Below are 24398 nucleotides of genomic sequence, written 5' to 3' on the forward strand. Positions count from 1 at the left end.
CTGTGTGCTGTGGGGCTGTGTGTCGCTGTGTGCTGTGCTCCGGCCGTGGGAAGGGGCAATGAGTGCTGTGCAGCCGCGCCGTTCCATCCGGGATGCGGAGCAGCAGAGCAGTAATTTCCGGCCGCAATAAGCACTGCCCGCAATTACAGCGCGGCGCTCCTTTCGCTGCCCGCCCCTCCTGGCCGCCGCACTCTGCACTTTGCGGCCGCCGCACTCTGCACTTTGCGGCCGTCTCGCAAAGGCTTTGGCCGCAGCCGCACCGCCGCCCCGAAGCTCCGTCTGCGCCGCTCCGGATGGGGTGGGGCGCGCAGCGACCGCAGTTCGGGGTGGGGGGAACCCGCAGCTGAACCCCCCCCGCCCCCCCTCTGCCCTCCGCCGCGGCGGTGGGGACGGCGGAGCCCCACTCGGCCCAAACCGCAGTCGCTGCCCACTGCCGGCCCGGCGGATGTGCTGGAAATAGCGCTGGGACGGCCCGGGGGGGCGGGGGGGCGCCCGGCCCTATAAAGGCGGTTCGGTTCGGGGCGCTGCAGTGGAGCTGCACCATGAAGGCCGCGGCTCTGCTGCTCCTCGCGGCGCTGCTCACATTCAGCCTCTGCCGCAGCGGTACCGGGGGGGGCACAGAGCTGAGGGGGTCGGGATGAGGGGATGGGGGGCGGGGAGGGAGGAGAGGGGAAGGAATGGGGACGGATGGGGGAAGGAATGGGGCAGGGGATGGAGGATGGAGAAAGGAATGGGGATGGATGGGGGAAGGAATGGGGCAGAATGGGGATGGAGGAGAGGGGAAGGAATGGGACAGGATAGGGATGGATGGGGGAAGGAATGGGGGCAAATGGGGGAAGGAATGGGGCAGAATGGGGATGGAGGAGAGGGGAAAGAATGGGGCAGGATAGGGACGGATGGGGATGGATGGGGGAAGGAATGGGGCAGGAGAGAGATGGATGGAGGAAGGAATGGGGACGGATGGGGATGGAGGATGGGAGAAGGAATGGGGCGGAATGGGGGCGTATGGGGGAAGGAATGGGGACGGATGGGGATGGAGGATGGGAGAAGGAATGGGGCGGAATGGGGGCGGATGGGGGAAGGAATGGGGACGGATGGGGATGGAGGATAGGAGAAGGAATGGGGCAGGATGGGGCTGGATGGGGACGGATGGGGGAAGGAATGGGGCAGGATGGGGGTGGATGGGGCAGGATGGGGAACGGACGGGGCTGAGGGCTCAGCGTCCATCGGCTCCCCCTGCAGCGCCGGACGGCTCGGATGCTCGCAGTGCTAAAGGTGGGCGCTCACAGCACAGTGCCACCCAGAACCCCCCCCCCCCCTCCCCGGGACAAGGACAGGGTTCACCCCCCCCCCGCCCCCCTTCTGTGCCCGCAGCCTTCATCTCCCACCGCGCCAGCGCCGAGATGGTGCGCAGGCAGAAGCGGCACTACGCCCAGGACAGGTAACACCAACCCCCCCTTTTTGGGCACCGCAGCCCCCCCGGCAGCCCCTCACCCCCCTCTTTGGAGCCGGGACCCCCCCCAACCCCACGCCCCCCCCATCCCATCCCTCCGCAGCGGCGTCGCCGGAGCTCCCCCCAACCCCCTGGAGGCCCAACGAGAGGTGTGTGAGCTGAGCCCCGACTGCGACGAGTTGGCCGACCAGATCGGCTTCCAGGAGGCGTACCGCCGCTTCTACGGCCCCGTCTGAGCCCCCCCCCGGGGCTCAACGCCCCCTCCCCACCCCCACCTCCCCCCCACTCCCCCCATTATGCTCCACTTCTCCGCGAAGGATGGACAGAAATAAAGGCAGAGCGCAGGGCACAGCGGCTCCTTCCTGGGTTGGGGGTGTGGGGGGCACAGCTTCACCCCACTGGAGGGTGGGGGGGGGATTATGGGCCCCTTAACGAAGCACTGCTTCATTAAGGCTTCATTAGAATGGAGGGGGTGTCTGGTGGTGCAGGGGGGGCACCAGCAGTGCAGCTCAGCCCCATAGGGTCAGCTGTCTCCAGGACCCCCACACGGTGAGAGGGGGTGAACCCCCTCTCGGTGGAGCTGTGGGCCATCTGTGGGGTCACAGTCAGAACTGGGGGTACGGTGCAGCCCCCCCCCCCCCCATAGCAGAGAGGAACAACGGCCCCTCTGAGCTCAGCGCAACGCAACGGGAGAAGCACCCAAAGCACAGAAAACACAGACGGTGCGTTACGAGCAGCACTTGTAGCCTTCTTCTTTCCCCTCCCTGCCCCCCTTTCTGCCCTCCGCCCCGCAGCACGGAGGGGCTGAGCCCACAGCCCCCCTCTGCACGCCCACGGCTCAGCCCTGTGAGCCCACAGTGGGTACAGCGCAGTGCAGCAGAGCTGCCCCCCCCCTCAGCGCAGCGTGTGGGGCTGTGGGGCCGTCTCCTCCCCCCCCCACCCCCATCTGCCCGTCCCAGAGGGGCAGGGATGGGGGGGGCTCTCACAAAGCTGCATTTCCCCCCCCCGCCCCCCCACCGTCGCGATGCAGTCTGACATTCCAGCACCGCTCTGAAGGTTTCCTCCTCTCCGTGGGCCCTTTGTGGCCACGCGGCCCTCCCCCGCCCCGAAGGGGGCACGAAGGGATGGCACTCAGCGTCTGTGGGGGCAGCAAAGGGTCCTCAGCTCCCACCACGGGGCCCCAAAGAGCGCAGAGCAGTGCAGGAACAGCGAACCCACGAGCTCTGCTGCCGAAGCGCTGCATGGGATGCAGCACCGGGGGAGGGGGGGTGCACTGCTTACACCCCACAGCGCAATGTTCCTCTGCTCCTCTGCCCCGGCAAACAAAGCTGAGGAGCTGCAGCTGTGCCTACAGCTGTGAGCACAGAGCAGCGCAGTGCAGCACAGAGCAGCGCAGCACAGCGCAGAGCTCCGCTCGGTTCCGTGCGCTGCAGCCCTGAGGAGCTGCGAAAGGGAACGCAGAACCCGCGGGGAAACCCTCCGCTCCGCTCCGCTCCCACCTGAGCCCCGCGGCGCAGCAGCCCCCGCTGTAACCCAACTGCGCTGCACGCGGCCAAGGAAAGGGGCTCAGCGCCCCGGGCGGCTCGGGGGGCTTTACCTGAAAAGCAGGGAGGTCCCAAAGGCTGCGCGGCAGCACTGCGCTCCCCGGGCTGCTGCCATCTGCGGTGCGGCTGAGCTCTCTGCACGGCTGCTGCAGGGCTCTGCACGGCTGCTGCAGCTCACCTGCTGGCCGTGAGCTCCTGGGTGCGACGCCACAGAGGAAAGCGCTGCGGTGCTCCTCCCGCTGTCCCGTGGCGGCGTTGGGTGCACCGGGATGGAGCCCCCAGACCCCCGAGGGGGGGGGGGCTGCTGTCGTGGAGCTGCGGGGGTCCTTTGCGGGGGGAATGGGCTCCTGGAGGTGCGAGAGGTCCTTCGCACGGAGGTGTTCTCCTCTCGGAGCTCAGAGGGGACCTTCACGTGGGAAACGGCTCTTCTTGGAGCTGCGAGGGATCCCACGCGGGGGGGAATGGGCTCCTGGAGACCTCCATTGGGAGAGGTCCTTCACCACGAGAACCGCTCTTCTCAGAGCTGCAGGAGGTCCCTCCCGTACGGAATGGGCTCCCGGGGCTGGGAGGGGTCCCTCACACGGAGATGTTCTCTTCCTGAAGCACAGAGAGGTCCCTCACGTGGACAAACGCTCTTCTCGGAGACGCGAGAGGTCCTTCAGGTGGGGAATGGGCTCCCGGAGCTCGGGGGTCCCCCGCGTGGGGCGCCGCTCCTCCGCAGCCCCGAAAGCTCCGCGATGGGCACCGCCCTCCCAGCGCTGCACGCAGAGCGGGCCGCCGCCTCTCCCGGCGTTGTGCTCAGCAGCTCAGCCGTGGGCCGCTCAGTCCCGGCTGTACGGAGGGGGTCTGAGCTGCGCCCCCCCCCCCCCCTCCCCCCAGCGGCGGTCTCACAGCAGAACAGAGGACGGCTCCGGGCTCCTCCGTCCCCCCCTCTGCAAACCTCACGGTGAGGATTTCAGCCACAACGAAAAGAGGAAAAAAAAAAAAAAAAAGGAAAAAAAGGAAACCAAAAAACCAAAAGGAAAAAGAGAAGAGGCGGTGGATCCTTCTGCAGGGCGCCCGCTGCTCCCATCCATCCCTCTGTTGGGAGCCGAAGCGGCGGCCGATCCCGCGCTGCTCTCCATCCCCCTCCGGCAGCTCCGCTCTGCTCTCCGGGGCTGAACGCTGCCAGGGGGAGGGAGGCGGTGAGGGGGGGGCTGAGGGGGGGGGAGAGTCCCCAGCACTGCTCCCGGGGGGCAATAAAGAGCTGTCCCCAAAACTGCTCTTCTATCACCGTGTCACCCCTCACCACCCCGTGCTGCACCCCGCATCGCCCCCCTTCCCCTCTCCGGTACCCCAAAGGAGCTCCGCTTTAAGACATACACTGATGCAAAACAAAGGACGGAGGAGGAACATCCCCGGGCTGGGGGTGTGCTGTGCACCGATCCCAATGGGTCGGGTTTTCTCTTTTACCCCCAACCCCTTTATTTTTTTTTTCTGGTTTCATTTTTGGAGGTGTTTTTTTGTTGTTGTTGTTATTGCTGTCGCTGCTCTGGGCACGAATACCGCCCCCGCTCCACCTTCCTGCACTGTGAGAAGGGGGCAGAGGGATGGCGGACGGAGCACCAGCTGTGGGGCTGTGGGGCTGTGGGGCCGTGGAGGTGGGGGCCGTGCAGGGGCAGAGGGGCTGCAATGCGATGCTGCTCCTCCTGGGCTCCCCGCCCACCCGAGCCGTCCTACGGTCGTACGGCAGCTGCACCAACCTGACACCCCGCTGAACATCAGCCCATCTCTTTCCACTGCTTGTAGAACTCCAGGATGTTCTTCACCTCCACGCTGGCGCCGGCGGCCGCTTGGATGGCGGACTGCAAGAAAGCGGCGCCCGGATGGCACACGGCAATGGGCTCAGCGCTCCCACCCACGGCCAAAGGGCTCCCACGTACTGTGCGGGGGCTCCCAGCCCCAAACGGAGGTTGGGGAAGCCAGCACTGTGGCTGCACAAAGCATCCAACCCCCCGCGCCAAGCAGGCAGCTCGCAGCCCCATGGGGGGCACCGGGGCGCAGCGCAGCCGTGCGACCCACCTGCATGGGCGCCGACAGCACCCCGGGGTCCTCCAGCTGGAAGCCCGTGATGATGGTGACCATTCCCGTGGTGTCGTCGTCCCCGCTGCTCTGGGACAACCGTCAGCTGCTTGCAGCTGTCCAGGATCTTATAGAGGTTCCTGCCGTGCAGATGGAACCAATGAGAGATGGAGGGGAGATGGATTCCCTGCACAATACGCCCAGGGAACACAGGGCCGGAAAAAAGGCGGCGGGGTGACCTCACTGCAGCCTTCAGTACTTAAAAAGGGATCATCAGCAGAGGGGGAGGCGGCTTTTCAGTCGGGCGGGGAGCGATGGGACACGGGGGAACGGTGCTAAGTTGAAGGAGGGGAGGTTTGGCCGGGATGTCGGGGGAAGCTCTTCACAGAGAGCTGCTGGCACAGCTGCCAGAGGGGCTGTGGGTGCCCCATCCGTCCCTGGAGGCGTTCAGGACCAGGTGGGATGGGGCCCTGGGCAACCCGGGCTGGGAGCAGATGTGGAGGTGGGTGGCCCTGCCTGGGGCGGGGGGTTGGAGCTCCGTGATCCTCGGGGTCCCTTCCAGCCCAACCATGCCATGATTTTACGACCGCTCCTCCGCTGCCTCTCACTTACCACGCATCCAAGTCTTGTCTCTTCAGTTTGTGCCTCTCAAAGCTCTTCCCAACATCTCTCTGGCAACGAATGTACCTGAGGAAAGAGAAGGGTGGCTGAGCTCAAAGCGAGCACCCCACAGACACAGCCAGAGCTCCGTGGGCTCCTCTGCCTTTGCTCAGCCACACAAACCCCCCCCTGAGCCGCCCCAGGAGCGCCTCTGATCGCTGCCGACAGAGCAGAGCGTCCCTGCAGGGGCACTGCTGCACCTCCTCACACTGCAAACCCGGGCAGCAGCACGGCGGAGCCGCCCCGGCCCTCCAGCTGAAGGCACTCTGCGCTCCGCTCCCCCCACACCGCCACCCCCCCCCTCCCATCCTCATCCTCATCCTCACCGGTTTCCCTTTTTAAACTCCGCCTCCAGGTAGCGGATGCTGTCGCGGGCGCCGGCGTTCTCCTTCTTGAGGAAGTCCAAGCTGTCGATCACTGCGAGGACACACAACGAACGGGGGGGGTTAAGGCCGCACCTCCGCTCACCCCACGCCTCCGGGAGGGGAAGCGGGCCGAGCTGCCCCACCTGCCCGCGGGATGATGATGATGAAAGCGCCCGCTGCCAGCCAGCTGCTTGACCACGGCCAGGTGCTGGCAGAGCGCCTGCGCGTCCAGCACGAGGTACGGAGACATGGCCGACTGCGCCTTGGGCTGCTGCAGGCTGCCCTCCAGCTGAGGACACCTCCAGCTGAAAAACACGCAGAGAGGCTGCCCTCCACCTCCGGGCTGTGAGCCAGCAGGGTAAGGCTTGGCCTGACAGCCCCCGGCACACGGAAGCACAGCTGGGGACGGTCGGCTCCACCGCACACATCTCTGTGGGCGCACAGCTCTCCCGTGTCCCATTCCCACCCTCCCCCCCCCCTCGTCCCACTCCCATTCCCACTCCCCCCCCCCCCCTACCCCCCCCATTCCCATTCCCTCCCCCCCCCCCCATTCCCATTCACCCCCCCCCCCATTCCCATTCACCCCCCCCCCCCCGTCCCATTCCCATTCCCCCCCCCATCCCAACCCCCCCCCCCGTCCATTCCCACCCCCCCCCCGTCCCATTCCCATTCCCACCCCCCCCGTCCCATTCCCATTCACCTCCCCCCCCCGTCCCATTCCCATTCACCTCCCCCCCCCCGTCCCATTCCCATTCCCCCCCCCCCCCCCGTCCCATTCCCATTCCCCCCCCCCCCCCTGTCCCATTCCCATTCCCCCCCCCCCCCCCCGTCCCATTCCCATTCCCCTCCCCCCCCCCCCCCCGTCGCATTCCCACCCCCCCCCCCTCCTCGTCCCATTCCCACCGTCCCTACCTGCAGGCGGAGCTGAGCCATGTCTCTCATCAGCCGGTTCCGACGAGCCTCCTCTGCAGCCTGGCCGCGGAAACAAAGCTCCGTCAGTGAGCACAACAACGGCACAGGCTGCGGGGGACAGCGTGGGGAGGGGGCACAGAGCAGCTCACCATGTGGAACTGGGCCTGGGCCTGCTGCACCACGCTGTCCCGCTCCGACTGAGCTATGCTGATGAAGATCCCCAGCTCCGGGTTGAACTGCAGGATGCTGCCCTGCAGGCGTGTGACGAAGTGCCCGAAGCTCCGGATGCAGCAGATCCGAACGACGGACTGCAAAGAAGCGCAGATGGGAAGGAAACCTCAGGGGAAACGTCCCTGGTGAAAACAGGAGAGGGCTCAGCCCACCGTCGGCTGAGATGGGCCAAGTTTGTGGTCTGAGCTGCCCCAGCACAAAGAGCCAGAGAACATCGCAGGGCTCTGCCTCGGAAATCCCTGCTGGGAGGAGCAAAGGGAGGGCAGTGTGTGCACACTGATGTGGGGACGTGCGCTCCTCTCTTTAGGCTGCTGGGGGAGGATGGCAAAAGGTGCGCTCACGTGGGACGTGACAGTGCTGCAGCACTGCTCTGGGCTGCGATGTAATAAGTGTGGTCCCCACATCGCAGCTCAGAGCAGCGTCCTTAAGCCAAACACACCGCCATGCTCCCCATCCTGCCCTCCCCACAGGTTGTGATGGGGAGGGGCGGACACGGCACGCTGCTGTTCTGCGATACACAGATGGCTTTGGCACCCACCACGAGCTCAGGCTCAGACTGCAATCAGCCCAGGCTCTGCTTTGCAGGCAACAACCCCACAGAGACACGTGCAGTTTGCACCGAGGGGTGGGATCCGCCCGACTCACCTCCTCCAGTGCCGAGAAGATGGGGCGGTCCTGCTCGAAGTTCAGCCTCCTGTGCGCGTTCCTCAGGGGGGGCAGATTTCGCAGGGCCACGTCCTCGGGGAGCAGCAGGTTGGCACGCAGCTCCGGCAGCTCCGCGCCGCTCAGCACCTCCCTCACCTCCTTGCACAGCTCCAGCCCTGGGACCGAGGGAGCACAGCTCCGCCTCAGCAGAGACCCCACACGTGGGGACACGGAGGGGGGGAAGGGCCGACGGCACAGAAGGCGATGGGTGCACAGAGCTGACCCTCAGGGGATGGCGTTTGGCCACAGTGGGGTTTGAGCAGAGAATAACCCGTGGCAGAGGTCCCTCCCTGCTGTGCTGATGCCTAAGGGATGGCATGCAGCCCCAGAAGGGTTTGAGCAGAGAATAACCTGGGGGAGAGGTCCCTCCCTGCTGTGCTGATGCCTAAGGGATGGCATGCAGCCCCAGAAGGGTTTGAGCAGAGAATAACCTGGGGGAGAGGTCCCTCCCTGCTGTGCTCGTAAGCAAAGGGCTGCAGGCAGATCTGACCACAACCCACAGGGAAAGAAGCGATGGAGCACTGCGCTGTGCTCCCTTCCCCATACCCGAATCCTGCAGGTCGGCAGCAGAAGGCAGCAGGTTGAGGAGCACAGACAGTCTGTTCCATAGGCTCTGGGAGCTCTGCGGGAACAAAAGGCCACAGCAAACATCAGGAGAGCTGCACGCCATAAGCAGCTCACTCGGGCTCTTCCACAGAACCCCAAATGCTTTAAAACAGTGTGAATTTCAGCACGTTTCTTGAGGCTCAAAGCCCGGAGCCGCCCCCCACCTGAGCACACATGATGATGAAGTCCGTGTTTGTCCTCAGCCAGTCCAGGAACACCTTGACGGTGAGCAGCAGCCCCTCGTTGCTCACGATCTCCAGCTTCTCCTGCAGGGACCCGCTCGTTCCTGCACGACTTGGTGCTCAACACGCTCTCCTCAGAGTCAGACACGTTGTCTGGGAAAGGAGAAGAAGAGCATTAGAGCTCTGGAGGAGTGAGGCTGCACAGCAGGAGAGCAGCGCTGGGTTTGGAGGTGACACAACCATCGCGGAACCCTTTCGGTTGGAAGGGACCTCTCCGGGCCATCCAGCCCCTCCCTGCAGTGCACGGCGACACTGCAGCTCATGGGGGTAATGGGAGCTGCCCTGAGCCCGGTGCAGACCTCACACTTGGCTCTGTCGGACCCCATGAGGCTCCCTGGGCCCACAGTCCAGGTCTGTCTGCTGCGTCACTGCACCCCACAGCTCAGTGCCATCTGCTGAGGGCGCACTCAGCCCCGCTGCCGATGTCACCAATGAAGACATGGAGGAGTTTCACCCCAGCGCCGACCGCCGGGACACCGCTCGGCACCCACCTCCATCCACACAGAGCACCACTCTCTGCAGTCAGCCCTTCATCCACCGAACAGCTGTGCTATTCCATCACATTCCTGGCTCTACAACACCTGCACATCCCACCGAATGCACAAAGGAAAGCAGCCCGGAGCACAACCAGCTCGCTTCCTTCCTTCCCACCAACCCATCCGAGCAGCCGTGGGGCAGAGCCGCAGACATCAGCGCTGCCCCTCCAAACCCTGAGCTGCAGTTTGGCCGCAGGGTGCACAGAGCTTCCTCGGGACACACACAGTGCTGTGCATCAGCTCCCCTTTGCCGCTGGTTCCCCCCAGGACGTTCCTTAGCAGCAGGAGCCGATGGTGAGACAGAACTCACAGCTCCACCTACTGCACATCTGCAGGCACGGCACACTGCCCTCACCCCATCCTCACAGAGGGGCTGCAGCTGATGGAGAACGTCCTGGATTGCACCTGCACTGCTTCTACGTGTCTGATGGCAGACACTGCACTGCTTCTACGTGTCTGATGGCAGACACTGCACTGCTTCTACGTGTCTGATGGCAGACACTGCACTGCTTCTACGTGTCTGATGGCAGACACTGCACTGCACGCGGAGGAGGAACGCTACCAACACCTTTGGGACTCTCCTTGGTGCTATCAGAGGCGCTCAGCACAAGGCTGCAATTACAGCAGCAGCTGCCTGCAGCCTCCTGCTCTGCTGGGGTGTGCTGGGGGCACTGAGCTGCAGGGAGAGCTCCGCCAGGAAACCCCCAACCCGAGGCCTGCCCGCTGCAGGGGCACCCACCCCCAACCCTGAGAGCTTTCAGAGCATCACGGGATGGTTGGGCTGGAAGGGACCCCGAGGATCACGGAGCTCCAACCCCCCGCCCCAGGCAGGGCCACCCACCTCCACATCTGCTCCCAGCCCGGGTTGCCCAGGGCCCCATCCCACCTGGTCCTGAACGCCTCCAGGGACGGATGGGGCACCCACAGCCCCTCTGGCAGCTGTGCCAGCAGCTCTCTGTGAAGAGCTTCCCCCGACATCCCGGCCAAACCTCCCCTCCTTCAACTTAGCACCGTTCCCCCACGGCAGCGGTGAGCTCACCCCGCAGCCTTCTCCTCTCCGGGCCGAACGAGCCCGGCTCCCTCAGCCTGTCTTTGCACGGAGGTGCTCAGCCCTCTGCTCACCTCCGTGCCCTCCTCTGGACCCCGTCCTACAGCCCCTCCCCTTTGCTGTGCTGGGGGCCCCGGCCCTGGACGCAGTGCTGCACATGGGGCCTCACCGGGGGGGAGCAGAGAGGGACGATCCCCTCCCTGTCCCACTGCCACCCCTGTGCTGACGGAGCCCGGGATCCCGGCCCGGCCCTGCAGCCCCACGGGCACTTTTCCTCTCCCAGCTCCTTCTCCGCAGCGCCGCTCTCAAGGAGTCCTTCTCCCAGTCTGTACACAGATCTGCTGTTACTCCAACCCAAGCACAACCCTTTAACCTTTGCTATGTTGAACTCCGTGAGGTTCAGACTGCACCCCTTCCCGACAGAAAGGAGCACTCAGCAAGCAGACTGCCACAGGCGTGCAGCTTTTGGTGCAGTGTGTGTGGATCCTTACCTTGCTCTGCCAAGCCGGGCTTCTCCACATCGCCATTGATGCAGGGCTTGCCCTCCAAGCCGGCCTTCGAGGCGGGCTGCTCACCGCTGGGCTTCAGGAGGATGTTGCTGAAGGTGGGGGCCAAGCGGAAGCAGCGCTTGGTCTGGAAGAGCTGCGTGGACATGGCCTGCAGGTTGCTGGCGATGCTGGCGTCGCTGGCGCTCAGGGACGTGGGCCCGTTCACGGCTGGGTCCGCGCTCTCCGTTTTGGAGCTGCTCATATTCTTGCACTCCCCGGATCCGCCGCCGTCCACGCCGTTTTTCAGGGCCTCCCCGGCCCCGCTCCGGCCTCGCTCGCCGCCCTCCTTGCCCGGCTCGTCCTCCATGTCCTCCAAGTCGGACCGCGACTCCTGGCTGTTCATGTCAGAGTCCGTCTCCACATCGAAAGCGGCCTCCGCTTCCTCGTCGCTCTTCTCCGAGCCGCTCTCGGAGCCGTCGCTGCCCTTCGTGGAGCCCTGGCTGGAGTCAGAGTCGAAGCCCTCGCTCAGGTCGCTCTCATCCGCCTTCTGCGGGTGCCGGCGGCGGCGCAGGCAGGAAAGCCGTGAGTATTTCTTGCTTTTCTTGCAGTCGTGTTTCCGTTCCTCCTCCCTGGGGTGGTGATTGGGCAGCTCTGCCTCCCCTTCCTTCTCCATGGAGCTGAGGGGCTCCCGTGGCTCCGGCTCATCTGCGGACACGGAAAGTGAGAACCACGGTCAGAAGAGCGCGGCCGTTCCACCCGCGCCCCTTCCCACTCCCAGCAGCGTTTCCTTTCCCCAGCGCTTCTGTCAGCGCCCTCAGCACAGAACCCTGCGAAGGAATCGCCCTCCGAAGGAGCTCGGACACCTCGGGCAGCCCAGACTCCCACGGGGCTCCTGCAGCCCGGAGTGCCGCTGTCTTCAGACAGCATCAGTGCTGAATGCTGACAAAACCACACCGACACCTTTCCCTGAGAGCCAAATCATCCGCCCCGCAGGGCAGGAGCACAAGTTGGGTCAGCCGCACTCAGGCAGCCGCCGTGCCGGCAGGCCCAGCTCAGGCCAGGCTGAGTAGCAGCCACACAGGGAGGAATCCATCACTGGTGCCGTTGGCCAGGAGAAGCCCAGCCTCGCATTCTGTGAGGGGTTACAAACCGACTCTTTGGAGGGGGGAAGGTTCGACAGTTTCGTTCCGTGCCCGACGAGCCGTGCCAGAAAGCGAAGGCCCCCCCCGTGGGCAGCAATGCGCACCGACCTGTGCCATCGCTGCGGAACGCCGGCACGGGGTTCTCCCCTTCCTCCAGCTCCGCCTGCAGCCGAATGTTGACGTGGTTGATGAGGTGAGAGAAGAGGGCCAGCGTGAAAGCGATGGCTGCGCTGTACTGCTTGGAGCCTGCAAGGACAGCGCGGTGAGGCCGAGGGGACCGCCCGCCCAGAACAGAGCGCCAGCTGAAAACCAGCTGGTGGCTCCCAGCACTCAGGTTTTGGGCGTCCCAACAAAGCTCACCTGCGCGCCTGAGGCTGTGAACGCTCATGAAGCAGATGATCACCATGCGGAAGATGAGCAGGTCGGGAAGGAAGGAGTAGCCGCTCTCGTACTCCTCCTCATCCTCACTCACTGAGCTCAGGTTGGGAGGGGAAGGCAGGTAGAACAAGCACAGGTTGAAATCCTCCAGCACCGACTGGCACAGCGACGTCAGCTCAGAATCCAGAGAGCTTCGCGGGGAGAAAAAGAAACCAACGTCACTGTCTGAGGGCCAAACTCCCAGCAATGCCTGCGCAGCAGCAGCCACAGCCGGCCGCAGCCACACGTGGGCTGCCCTTCACGCTGCGCAGCACAGAGCGATGGAGCACGTGCTGCAGAAGTGAGATGAAGCAGGACATTCTCCTCCCCAAAGCTGCTCAGCTGAAGGGAAACAATAACCAGAGCACCGTCACACACACACAGGGGGTCACACGGAGAGATCTGGGGGTGGTGCTGGGGGCTCACTGCCCGCTGCCCCCCCTGCACGCCGCCGTGGGAGCGCGGTGCTCCCATGCACATCTCAAGGCCAACCAACCCAGGGAATCCACCCCTCGCATTTCTGCAGCTCCCGGAACTCTCAGATCCCCAAAGCACTTTCTGCTTTACTGACATCACCGCTGGACGATTTCCCTTTGCTCCGACACATCGGCTCGTGCTGCTCGCTGCCAGCTGGTGACAGGTTTCCAAACACACCGTGCAGCGCTGTGTGTGTACAGACAGCGTAACCCCGGGCCGCACTGCCGGCCCAAACTCAGCGCTTGCCAGGAGAAAAGCATCTGCTGGCTTAACAAGGGAAGAACTCCCTTGAAGGGCAATCTCCTTCCCTGCAAGGTTAGAGGGCTCAACAGGGCTTGGACACATGGGCAGAAACCTCAGCACGCTGCAGGGAACGCTCCCCTCCCATCCCTGAATTACACAGAAGATGGGATCTGCCAGAACCTCACCTGCTCTTGGGCTGCAGGAGGCTCTGCAGGTACATGAAGCTCACCAGCAGCCTCTTAATGTCTTTGCAGCTAAAAGAGATGGAGAAGAAAACGCTGTAACGCAGATACCCACCACAGAGACTGGAAGGACCAACAGCTCAACCAACAGGCAGAGCGGTGTCCAGTGGTAAATACGCCCTGAGGAAACTGCGGGGAAAAAGAACTCAGCTTATATATATATATATATCCATAAACACACACACACACACACTTCTGCTTTTTGGCCACAGGAACCCCCCAGGAGAGCCAACAGCTCCGGGAGGCGGCGAGAAACACCTCAGCCTCAAACCAAAGCAGCTCCACTTCCCTACGAGCTGCCACCCAACAGCAGAGGATCTTAAACCGGGCACGGCCACGCTGTGGGAGCGCTCAGTGCCCGGGGTGGGTGACGGAGCACTTCCAGCTCCCAGTCAGAGCCCTCCGCCCCGCGCTGCCCTCCTACCGCTTCTTGCTGGGGGACAGCTTCCTGCTCTCACACTTCTTCAGCTGCTGGTACATTTTGGCCGCTTTGTCGTACAGCCGCTTCAGGTTCCCGGAGGCGCCTTCGAAGGACACTTCGGACTGAATGCTGGGGTGGGAAACAGAACGCATTGAGGGCCACTGACACAAAGCCGCTCGCGTTCTCGCAGCTAAACACAAAGACAGGCACGCGGTGCTTCCATTTGGACACGCCGGGCTCCTTAACTCCTGCTGACGCCTCCCAGCCCCACTCCAGGCGGCGCCACGGCTTCGCCTCCAGCTTTTACACGGCTTCCAGGTTTGTGCCCTACGGCCTCAGGGACACTCACCAGCGTAAGTAGCAGTACGTGGCCTCCACGTTGTAGTATTTGCTCCCAGCCAGCGTCCCCAGCTGATTGAAGGGCATGCCTGCCACGAAAGAGAGGGCAAAACTAAGCAGAATCCTTCAGATCCCACCCACACAGGAGGGAAGCCGGCGTCCCCAGCGACCCTCGAGCCCTAAAGCTGCACTACAAAGGTCCGGATGGCTCAATCCTTTTCCCTGTGCCGTGTTTTACACCTTTCACACCTCCCTGCCTACGAAAGCGATTCCTCTAACAAACAATCCCTCTTCCTCTTAATTCGTAACGGCGCAGCCTCGGCACCGTCGTGGTGCGTTCTCTTGGCACAGACATCGTCTTATCAGCACTCAACAGCTCCATCTCGGCTCACTGTGCTTAATGCTGGGCAGTCACCGGGATCGGCCCGAGCCAACCGCTCTGCAGGAGCGCTGCCAGGGCAGCTTCTGGGAACCGCATCCACCTTCTGCTCAGACGGGCTCCCACCTCCTGCCCCCACCTCACCGCGCAGTCACTTCCACGGGAAAACGTTTGGGAAGGGGCGGCGAAGCGAGGGGCGCGACGAGGGGCGCGACGAGGGGCGCGACGAGGGGGGCGAATGCGATCACGTGATGTGGATGGCAAACCTTCAGGACAACTCACTCACCGATCTGCGGCGCGACAGACAGCGCCTGGTAGTAGAAGCGCTCGGCCAGCAGCTCCGTGTCCACACCCGCCAGCTCGTTCTGGTAGCGCGCTGCAAGCAGAGCACACAGCTCAGCGCCTCCCCTCCTGCCTTTCCCTGCCCTTCCCCTCCTGCCCTTCCTTTCCTTTCCTTGCCCTTCCCCTCCTGCCTTGCCTTGCCTTTCCCTGCCCTTGTCTTTCCTTGCCTTTCCCTGCCCTTCCCCTCCTGCCTTGCCTTGCCTTTCCCTGCCCTTCCCCTCCTGCCCTTCCTTTCCTTTCCTTGCCCTTCCCCTCCTGCCTTGCCTTGCCTTGCCTTCCCCTGCCCTTCCCCTCCTGCCTTGCCTTGCCTTGCCTTCCCCTGCCCTTCCCCTCCTGCCTTGCCTTGCCTTGCCTTCCCCTGCCCTTCCCCTCCTGCCTTGCCTTGCCTTGCCTTTCCCTGCCCTTCCCCTCCTGCCTTGCCTTGCCTTGCCTTTCCCTGCCCTTCCCCTCCTGCCTTGCCTTGCCTTTCCCTGCCCTTCCCCTCCTGCCTTGCCTTGCCTTTCCCTGCCCTTCCCCTCCTGCCTTGCCTTGCCTTTCCCTGCCCTTCCCCTCCTGCCTTGCCTTGCCTTTCCCTGCCCTTCCCCTCCTGCCTTGCCTTGCCTTTCCCTGCCCTTCCCCTCCTGCCTTGCCTTGCCTTTCCCTGCCCTTCCCCTCCTGCCTTGCCTTGCCTTTGCTTTCCCTGCCCTTCCCCTCCTGCCTTGCCTTGCCTTTGCTTTCCCTGCCCTTCCCCTCCTGCCTTGCCTTGCCTTGCCTTCCCCTGCCCTTCCCCTCCTGCCTTGCCTTGCCTTCCCCTGCCCTTCCCCTCCTGCCTTGCCTTGCCTTCCCCTGCCCTTCCCCTCCTGCCTTGCCTTGCCTTCCCCTGCCCTTCCCCTCCTGCCTTGCCTTGCCTTGCCTTCCCCTGCCCTTCCCCTCCTGCCTTGCCTTGCCTTGCCTTCCCCTGCCCTTCCCCTCCTGCCTTGCCTTGCCTTCCCCTGCCCTTCCCCTCCTGCCTTGCCTTGCCTTGCCTTCCCCTGCCCTTCCCCTCCTGCCTTGCCTTGCCTTGCCTTCCCCTGCCCTTCCCCTCCTGCCTTGCCTTGCCTTCCCCTGCCCTTCTCCTCCTGCCTTGCCTTGCCTTTGCTTTCCCTGCCCTTCCCCTCCTGCCTTGCCTTGCCTTGCCTTTCCCTGCCCTTCCCCTCCTGCCTTGCCTTGCCTTGCCTTTCCCTGCCCTTCCCCTCCTGCCTTGCCTTGCCTTTGCTTTCCCTGCCCTTCCCCTCCTGCCTTGCCTTGCCTTTGCTTTCCCTGCCCTTCCCCTCCTGCCTTGCCTTGCCTTTGCTTTCCCTGCCCTTCCCCTCCTGCCTTGCCTTGCCTTTGCTTCCCCTGCCCTTCCCCTCCTGCCTTGCCTTGCCTTTGCTTCCCCTGCCCTTCCCCTCCTGCCTTGCCTTGCCTTGCCTTCCCCTGCCCTTCCCCTCCTGCCTTGCCTTGCCTTGCCTTCCCCTGCCCTTCCCCTCCTGCCTTGCCTTGCCTTGCCTTCCCCTGCCCTTCCCCTCCTGCCTTGCCTTGCCTTGCCTTCCCCTGCCCTTCCCCTCCTGCCTTGCCTTGCCTTGCCTTCCCCTGCCCTTCCCCTCCTGCCTTGCCTTGCCTTCCCCTGCCCTTCCCCTCCTGCCTTGCCTTGCCTTCCCCTGCCCTTCCCCTCCTGCCTTGCCTTGCCTTCCCCTGCCCTTCCCCTCCTGCCTTGCCTTGCCTTCCCCTGCCCTTCCCCTCCTGCCTTGCCTTGCCTTCCCCTGCCCTTCCCCTCCTGCCTTGCCTTGCCTTCCCCTGCCCTTCCCCTCCTGCCTTGCCTTGCCTTTCCCTGCCCTTCCCCTCCTGCCTTGCCTTGCCTTTCCCTGCCCTTCCCCTCCTGCCTTGCCTTGCCTTTCCCTGCCCTTCCCCTCCTGCCTTGCCTTGCCTTTCCCTGCCCTTCTCCCCCTGCCCTTCCAGAGAGGAGTGTGGTTTCCCTACAGACCGATGGCAGCACAACACCCAGCAGGTTCACACCAACTCCTGGGGCACAGACAGGACAGGACACCACTCTGCGCCCTGCAGAGCCCCTCGGGAAGCGCGGCCATGAGCTGAGCGCACTCCCCTCCCTCCAGCTGTGTACATCGCCCTTCCCACCCGCACACATTTATTTGCAGCACAGCGCGTTCTCAGGCTGATCCACACACCACAGTGCCAAGCAGCTTCCAGGAGCTTGGAGGCTCTGCACCACGACACGCTTCCAAGGGCTGACTGGTTTCTTTGTCACTTAGATGTTTCCTTCCTGTCTGCACACCCTGACACACTCACACACCTCGGGAGGTGGTGGACGGGCAGCTGTGCCATCACAGGGGTGACACACAGCCCCACGCGAGGACAAAACCCACAGCTCCGTGGCGGCCCAACACAAAACATCTCTGACTCTGCAGCCATCCTGCAGCACACATCACGCAAACAAAGAGCACCAGAGGAAAGGAAAGGCTTGCAGTCCTCAGTACCCACAGTACCACAGCTGTGCACAGTGCAAACCCAACACTTCTGCCATCTGCAGCTCAGCTGTCCCTTTCTGTCACCAACAAACACGTCTGACAGAACCCAGTGTGTGCCCCGGCAGTCAGGGGGAGCCCAGCACTGTGCCCACCCTTAACGCACACCAGGGGTTCCCTCACCAGACGATGCTCTCTTACCCAGATCCCCAAGGTAAACCAGGCATCGGTGGCACGCCATCTGCGCCCACTCCATCTCCTTCTCCGATGCAGACACGGGTTTCTTGCAGCCTACATGTGGGAGAAACATGAAGTCACACACAGCACCGGGGAAAGGCAGCTGGAATGGCACACGAGGGGCCCACGCTGCTGCCTGAGACAACCTGACCCCCTTCTACAGCTGCCACCACCGAACCCTTCCCTCCGGACCTTCTGGAGGTGCTCTCTCAGTCCGCTCTAAGGAGCTGACCAGAAGAAATACAGAATTAAAAGATCATCCCGTGGATGCTGAACTGGACTGGCCAGCTCACTGCCATCCGTGTCACCGAACTCCTCTGTAGGTGACACAGAGGGACTGGGTGCACCCTCAGCAGTTTGCAGTGACGCGGAGCGGTGCAGCCACATGCTAGAGGGAAGGGATGCCCAACCTCATGGAGCTCAGCAAGGCCAAGCACACGGTGCTGCACCGGGGTCGGGGCAATCCCGGGCACACATACAGGCTGGGCAGAGAGCTGCCCTGAGGAGAAGGGTTTGGAAGTGTTGGTGGATGGAGCGTGAGCCAGCAGTGTGTGCTCCCAGCCCAGAGGGCCGGCAGGATCCTGGGCTGCATTGAGAGAAGCGTCACCAGCAGGGCGAGGGGGATCTGCCCCTCTGCTCTCCTGTGCCCCCACAGGCAGCACTGTGCCCAGCTCTGGGCCCCAGCACTAGGAGGACACTACGCTGTCAGAGCGGGCCCAGAGGAGTGCCATGGAGATGGGCAGAGCATGGAGCACCTCCCCTATGGGGTCAGGCTGAGCTGTGGAAGGGAAGGCTCCAGGGGGACCTTACAGCCCTGCCAGGACCTGAAGGGGGCAACAGGAAAGCTGGGGAGGGACTTTTGATAGGGGCAAGTAGCAACAGGATGGGGGGAAATGGTTTTAAACTGGAAGAGGGCAGATTTAGAGCTTTAGACCAGGGAGAAATGCTTTACTGTGACAGTGGGGAAATAATACATCAGGTTGTGTCCCTCCCTGGAAGCGCTCAAGGTTGGTGCAATGGGGCTGTGAGCAGCCTGGCCTGGCGCGAGCTGTCCCTACCAACAGCAGGGGTTGGAACTGGACTGTCTTAAAGCCCTCATCCCACCCCAACCACCCCACGGCCACACAAAGCCGCTCCCCACGAGCACCCACCCATGAGCGGGTCCGTCACGTGCGTCCAGTCGATGCAGCACTGCAGCTCCAGCTGGTAGTGGGACTGGATGTAGAGCAGCAGGTGCTGGTAGAAGCCAATGCCGGCCACCAGGTGAGTGCGGTAGGCGCACTCCAGAGCGCTGCGGCTGTGGATGTGCTGCGGGAGAGAGAAGCCAGGAGGGGTCATCGGGTGGAGGTAAGAATGCAGCCGGGAACCCAGGTTACGGTGAGGAGGAAGGGAGACAGCGGGCAGCTCGGCTGTGTGCTCAGCGTGCCTCCCCTGCTGGGCTGCACTTCACCTGCTTCTAAGAAGGAAAGATGTTTGCAGCGACAGAGAGTAAGAAATGAACAGCGGAGGCGTCTCGTTGGAGCCTTAATGGCATTCCCACATCAGATCGAGGGACAGCGCGCTGCCTCACACAGTGCAGCGGGGAGGAGGAGTATTTCTGAGCCACCAAAGCCAGGGGAAAATACATCTGCTCTGGCAAAGCCACACCAGAGCATCCTGGCACTCATTTCACATGGGAAACTTGTCTTGTGAATTTGGGAAGGCAGAAAGTGCGTTACGGTGGGACGCACTCTGCAATGAAAACCATCCCGCTGTGAGGAGGTACTGCCCTCAGCTGAACACAACCGCAGCAAAGAACGGCTGCAGAGCCACGGAGCTGGGAAGGGAGCGGAGCATCGCCGTGCTGAGGAGAGGCTGAGGGAGCTGAGGGTCTGCAGGTGGAGGAGACCGAGGGGTGACCTCACGAACGGGGGTCCATCTGTGAAGGCTGAGTGCCGGGAGGACGGAGCCGGGCTCTTCTCAGTGACACCCGGTGGCAGCACAGGGGGCAGTGGGTGCCCGCGGGGACCGGGGAGGTTCCACATCGGTGTGAGACAGAAGTCCTTCACGGTGAGGGGGACGGCACTGCGCTGCCCACAGAGGCGGTGGGGTCTCCTCTGGAGGCGTTCCCAACCCGCCCGGATGCGCTGTGGGTGCCCCGGTCCGGGTGCTGCTGCCCCGGGTTGGGCCGGGTGGGCTTTGCGGGTCCCTCCCGATCCCTGACATCGCTTCTGTGAAAACTCAGCCGTCGGCTCCACTCACACCCAGCAGCGCTCAGTGCTCAGACAACTCCATCAGACAGCTCCGGACATCTCCAAGCAGAGGAACCTCTTAACTCAGCCTGACCCACAGCCTGGCAGGGCTGCCCACCCCACACCGTGATACCTGCCTTCTTATTCGTCTTGATGAGTTGGATAACTTCATAGTAAACCTTTCTCCAGAGCAGCTCTTCCGCTTTTCTGCCATAATCCACGGGATGCAAGAACATCAGCTTCACACACAGCTCCCGCAGCCTGGCGCACAGCAAAGGACGCCTTCAGCCACGGCAGCCCCACACCACCACCGCCCCACGCTCGGTGCACAACCTACTTGTTCCTCAGGCTGATGTTCTCGGGTTTGAACACCTCCTGGTACGCTGCCTTATTGCCGAGGATGAGATCCAGGCGATGCACGGCCTCCACCACCGCTCTGCAAACCAATGCACACACAGCACTCCCAGCACGGCGCGTTCGCTGCCGTTATTTGCCCAGGTGTGGAATCCCTGACCCCACCTCCCACCCCACCGCGCTCATCGCTTCGTGCAAACTGCTTTGGAAAGCTTCTCTGGGGAAGAACAGAGCACAGCTGCACCCAGGGGAAGGTTCGTGCTGTGGGTCGGCTGCTTCGCCACAGCTGCACCCATCTGTCAGTCTGCTCCTTACTGCCCAGCATCCCAAAGGCCCCCAGGCTCACTAACGACTTCCAGTCTCAACAACTAATTAACACATTACACGTGTGCACGCTCAGCTGTGCTGCGTGGCTGAAGAAGGAATCGTTTCTAACCATCATTACGATGGGGCAGCCTGCACCTCCACCAATTCCTGCTCCCAAAAGAGGGCTGCAGCTCACGTGCCACCCAATGCCTTCGCTTCCACAACCGCAGCTCCCAAAGACCTCGGGATGACAGCCAGCATAGAGGAACGCCGACACAACCGACACGAGATGTCCAGCGAGCTCTTTGTACCAACAGGGCAGCGCTCAGCCCATACCCGAGGGCAGAAAGCCCACTCCCCACAGCCCCCGTCACCACCTGCCTCCTCCTTTAGGACGCACCGTGCCCGGTGTGAGCCACCGAAGCCCACAGCGCCCCGGGGTACTGTTGGGGGGCAGGGGGCCACGAGCCAGCAGCGTGCCCCCCCCCGCCTGCAGCCCTAACCTGCTGCTGAGCCTCACCGCCGGGAGGATCGCGGGGCAGCTCCTCCTGGTTGCCGTGCTGAGGCACACATGAGATGGGGAGGTGATGTGAGATGCGCAGCGCTGAGGGCAGACCCTGCCTGAGCCGCCCGGCAGCCTTCTGCGATGGCCTGATGGCATCGGACGGGGGAAGGGCGATGGATGCCATCTACCTGGAGCCCTGCAAAGCCTTTACACGGACCCTCACCACGTCCTCCTCTCTGAATTGGAGAGGTGTGCACTGGAAGGATGGGCTGTTCAATGGATTGAGGTGGGCTGGCCGCAGCCATAGGGCACAAGAAGGACACAGAGCTGTTGGGACGGGTCCAGAGGGGGCCACGAAGGTGAGCAGAGGGCTGAGCACCACCCCTGGGAAGGAGGGCTGAGGGAGATGGGTTTGTTCAGCTTGGAGAGGAGAAGGCTCCGGGGAGAACTCATTGTGGCCATCCAGTACTCAAAGGGAGCATATAAACAGGAGGGGGAATGACTGCTGACGTGGGCTGATAGGGACAGGACAAGGGGGAATGGTTTTCAAGTGAGACAGGGGAGGTTTAGCTTGGGTATGAGGAGGAAGTTTTTCCACACAGAGGGTGGTGACGCACTGAACGGGTTGCCTAAGGAGGTGTGGATGCCCCATCCCTGCAGGCATTCGAAACCAGGCTGGATGTGGCTCTGGGCAGCCTGGGCTGCTGCTTGGTGGCCCTGCACAAAGAGGGGGTGAGATGAGATGATCCTAAGGGTACTTTTCAGCCCGGGCCGTTCTATGATTCTATGATCCGATCCTAACGCTGCGCCAAAGGAGCCGTGCTGGAAACCAAGCCAGCACAGAACACTGGGGACTCATAGAGGGAAAGCACAGCAGCCCACCTACAGCTTGGGAAGCCCTTCAGCCAGGGGCACCTGAAACCTCCCCTCTGTTTGCACAGAACCAGGCAGAAGAGGAGGAGTGTGGGGAAGAACGCAGACACGACATCCTGGGAGACCGAACGCCCCAGAGCTGCCCCAACTCCTTGGGAAACAACGATGAACAAAACCAAGAATAGAATTAAGCTGCACACAACGCTCCGCTGCCAACCTGGCTGCCCGCTGCCCACCTGCAGCTCTCCCAGGACCCAAAGCTCCTCTGCAAACAGCCCAGATCCCTCAACAGCAAGCAGAGCGGCCAACAGAGACGCCTTCTTCCCCGTGCACACCAGGACTGTGGAGGAGGCAAAGCGGACACCGAGCTACTAAAAGAACCGAGGGTGGAAAGAGCCCAGTGCCGGGTGCTCCTCGGCCACACAGACACTGATGCTGAGCGTCCCCTCTGCGCCCCCACATCCTGGGACGGGGCCACGTGGCCTCATTTTGGGGTAAAACCTGAGGTTTATCCGCCCAGGAAGAGTTAAATGGCAAAGCTCGCTGTAAGAAAGCCCTCACCTCACCCCTCCACCTCCGTGCTCAGGCAGAGATGCTCCGGTACCGTTCATAGGTACACCAGGAAGCGATCGCTGCCCACACCGGGGGGGAACACCGAGCAAAACAGAGCCTGAGCCACAGGGAATGCACCAAACCGTGTGATGGAAGGGACAGAAGGGACGGAAGGATGAGCCCAACGTCGGCAAGCAAAAGCCAAAGGGCCCTCCTGGAAAAGGCCTCCTGCTTTTACCGTCCCCTGCTCACCCCTGAGACCGCAGCGCTGCTCTGAAACTCAGACACGGCGCTGCTTACAGACAGAGGGACCGCGGCAGAGCGCGGCACTGCATGAGAGCAGAGCCCACCCAGGAGGTCCACAGCCGCAGTGCTTCTGCCCCCACCACAGCCCCCCCCCCCATCACCCACCTCCTGCCCTCATCCTTCTGTGTCCCCATTCACCATCGCCCCCTGCCCCACCTCCGAGAACCCCACACATCTCCTTCCTCCACCCCCCACCCTGACCCACCCCCCCGGGTCCCGCATGCACCCCGATCCCCTGCGCTACCCCTCACAGCTCCCCTGGATCCCGCTGCCTTCCCTCCTCTCCCCGCCTTGCCTGAGTCCCCCACTGCTCTCTCCCCCACCTCCATTTGTCCCCACTCTTCTCCTCGAGATCCTTCCCCACACCCCGACCCCAATTTCCTTCACCCCAATCTCCCCTCAATCCCACCATCACCTTCCTCTTCTCCTCCACATCTCTCCCAAACCCCACCGGCCCCAAACCCCATTACCCCCTTTCCCCCAACCCTTCCCTTCATCCCCCCATCTGCCTCCCTATATTCCCACCCGTCACCGCTCCTACACCCCCATAACCTCCCCAGGATCCCCTCTGCTCCCCATCTCCTCCTCCAGACCCACAGATCTTCCTTAAGCTCACCTCCCCCTTTCCTTCACCCCAATCTCTCCTCTAAAACCCCACCGCCCCTCCCCCCTTTCCCCCACACCTCCCCTCCATCCCATTCCCACCCCTCATCTCCCCTTCCTCCACATCCCAGATCTCCCCTCAGTACCCCCTCTTTCCTTTACCCCCAATCGCCCTTAAATCCCCATTCCCTTCCCCCACACCTCCCCTAAATCCCCCCACTTTTCCCCTAATGTCTCCCCTAAATCCCCCCACCCCTTCCCAGCACCCCCCCAAATCCCCACTCCCTTCCCCCACACCTCCCCTAAACCCCCCATCCCTTTCTCCCACCCCCCCCCCATCCTCCTTCCTTCCCCCACCTCTCCCTTATATCCCCCCACCCCTTCCCAGCACCCCCCCGAATCCCCCCACCCCTTTGCCCCACACCTCCCCTAAACTTCCCATCTTTCCCCCACATCTCCCCTAAAAGCCCCCCCTCCTTCCCCTAAACCCCCAGATCCCACCTTTCCCCCTCACCTCCCCCAACCCCCTGCCCTTTTCCCCTACACCTCCCCCAACCCCCTGCCCTTTTCCCCTACACCTCCCCCAACCCCCCACCTTTCCCCCACACGTTCCCAACACCCCCAACTCCCCCCCTTTTCCACCCCCCAACCCCCTCAGGCCTCACCCCCGGGTCCCCCCCTCTCCTTACCGGTACAGCCGTTTGGTGTGCAGCACTTTGGCCTCAGGCTCTCCGCTCTCGCTGCCCGTCCCGCCGCCCTGGCTCATGGCGCCCGGCGGGGCCGAGACCCGGCGCGGCCCTCCGCCCCCTCAGCTGCGCCCGTCCGCCGCCATCGCCGCCAACGGCAGCCGCCGGCCCCGCTCGGCCGCCAGGGCTGCGCCGCTGCCCCCTGCCCCGCGGAGCTCTCGCGAGATTACGGGGAACGCCGGACAAACATGGCGCCCGCGGTGTCGCCTCGCGAGAGCTCCGTTCGCACCGCGCCATCACTTAGTGCTGGCAACATGGCGGACGCGTCGGGGCGTCGTCTCGCGAGAGTTCCTCGCGCGCGGTGGCCGTGCCAATACTTAGTGATGGCAAAGATGGCGGCCGCGCCGGCGTC

At 63.3% G+C, this 24398-nt stretch overlaps 2 protein-coding genes across 2 annotated transcripts; one reads left to right on the forward strand and one right to left on the reverse strand.

The window, feature by feature from the left end:
- Positions 1 to 224: 224 nt before the first annotated feature.
- On the forward strand, positions 225 to 1802 carry BGLAP (bone gamma-carboxyglutamate protein). The gene is made up of 4 exons (NM_205387.4): positions 225 to 603; positions 1243 to 1275; positions 1375 to 1441; positions 1557 to 1802. Exons 1-4 carry the CDS (start codon positions 543 to 545, stop codon positions 1687 to 1689), a joined length of 294 nt encoding a protein of 97 aa, NP_990718.2. The 5' UTR covers positions 225 to 542; the 3' UTR covers positions 1690 to 1802.
- A 2129-nt stretch (positions 1803 to 3931) lies between these two features.
- On the reverse strand, positions 3932 to 24162 carry SMG5 (SMG5, nonsense mediated mRNA decay factor). The gene is given in 27 exon segments (XM_015298318.4): positions 3932 to 4161; positions 4740 to 4841; positions 5059 to 5157; positions 5159 to 5198; positions 5671 to 5745; positions 6045 to 6135; positions 6227 to 6251; positions 6253 to 6375; positions 6377 to 6388; positions 6996 to 7055; positions 7145 to 7303; positions 7872 to 8047; positions 8478 to 8553; positions 8702 to 8812; positions 8814 to 8872; positions 10855 to 11556; positions 12102 to 12239; positions 12354 to 12562; positions 13316 to 13384; positions 13797 to 13922; positions 14143 to 14221; positions 14798 to 14887; positions 17535 to 17624; positions 18722 to 18878; positions 19939 to 20062; positions 20139 to 20237; positions 23990 to 24162. Coding segments are annotated over 26 exon segments (3150 nt in total). The 5' UTR covers positions 24067 to 24162; the 3' UTR covers positions 3932 to 4161; positions 4740 to 4757.
- Positions 24163 to 24398: the final 236 nt, after the last annotated feature.

The sequence above is a fragment of the Gallus gallus genome, chromosome 25 (genome assembly GCF_016699485.2).
Source record: "Gallus gallus isolate bGalGal1 chromosome 25, bGalGal1.mat.broiler.GRCg7b, whole genome shotgun sequence".
Taxonomy (NCBI): Eukaryota; Metazoa; Chordata; class Aves; order Galliformes; family Phasianidae; genus Gallus; species Gallus gallus.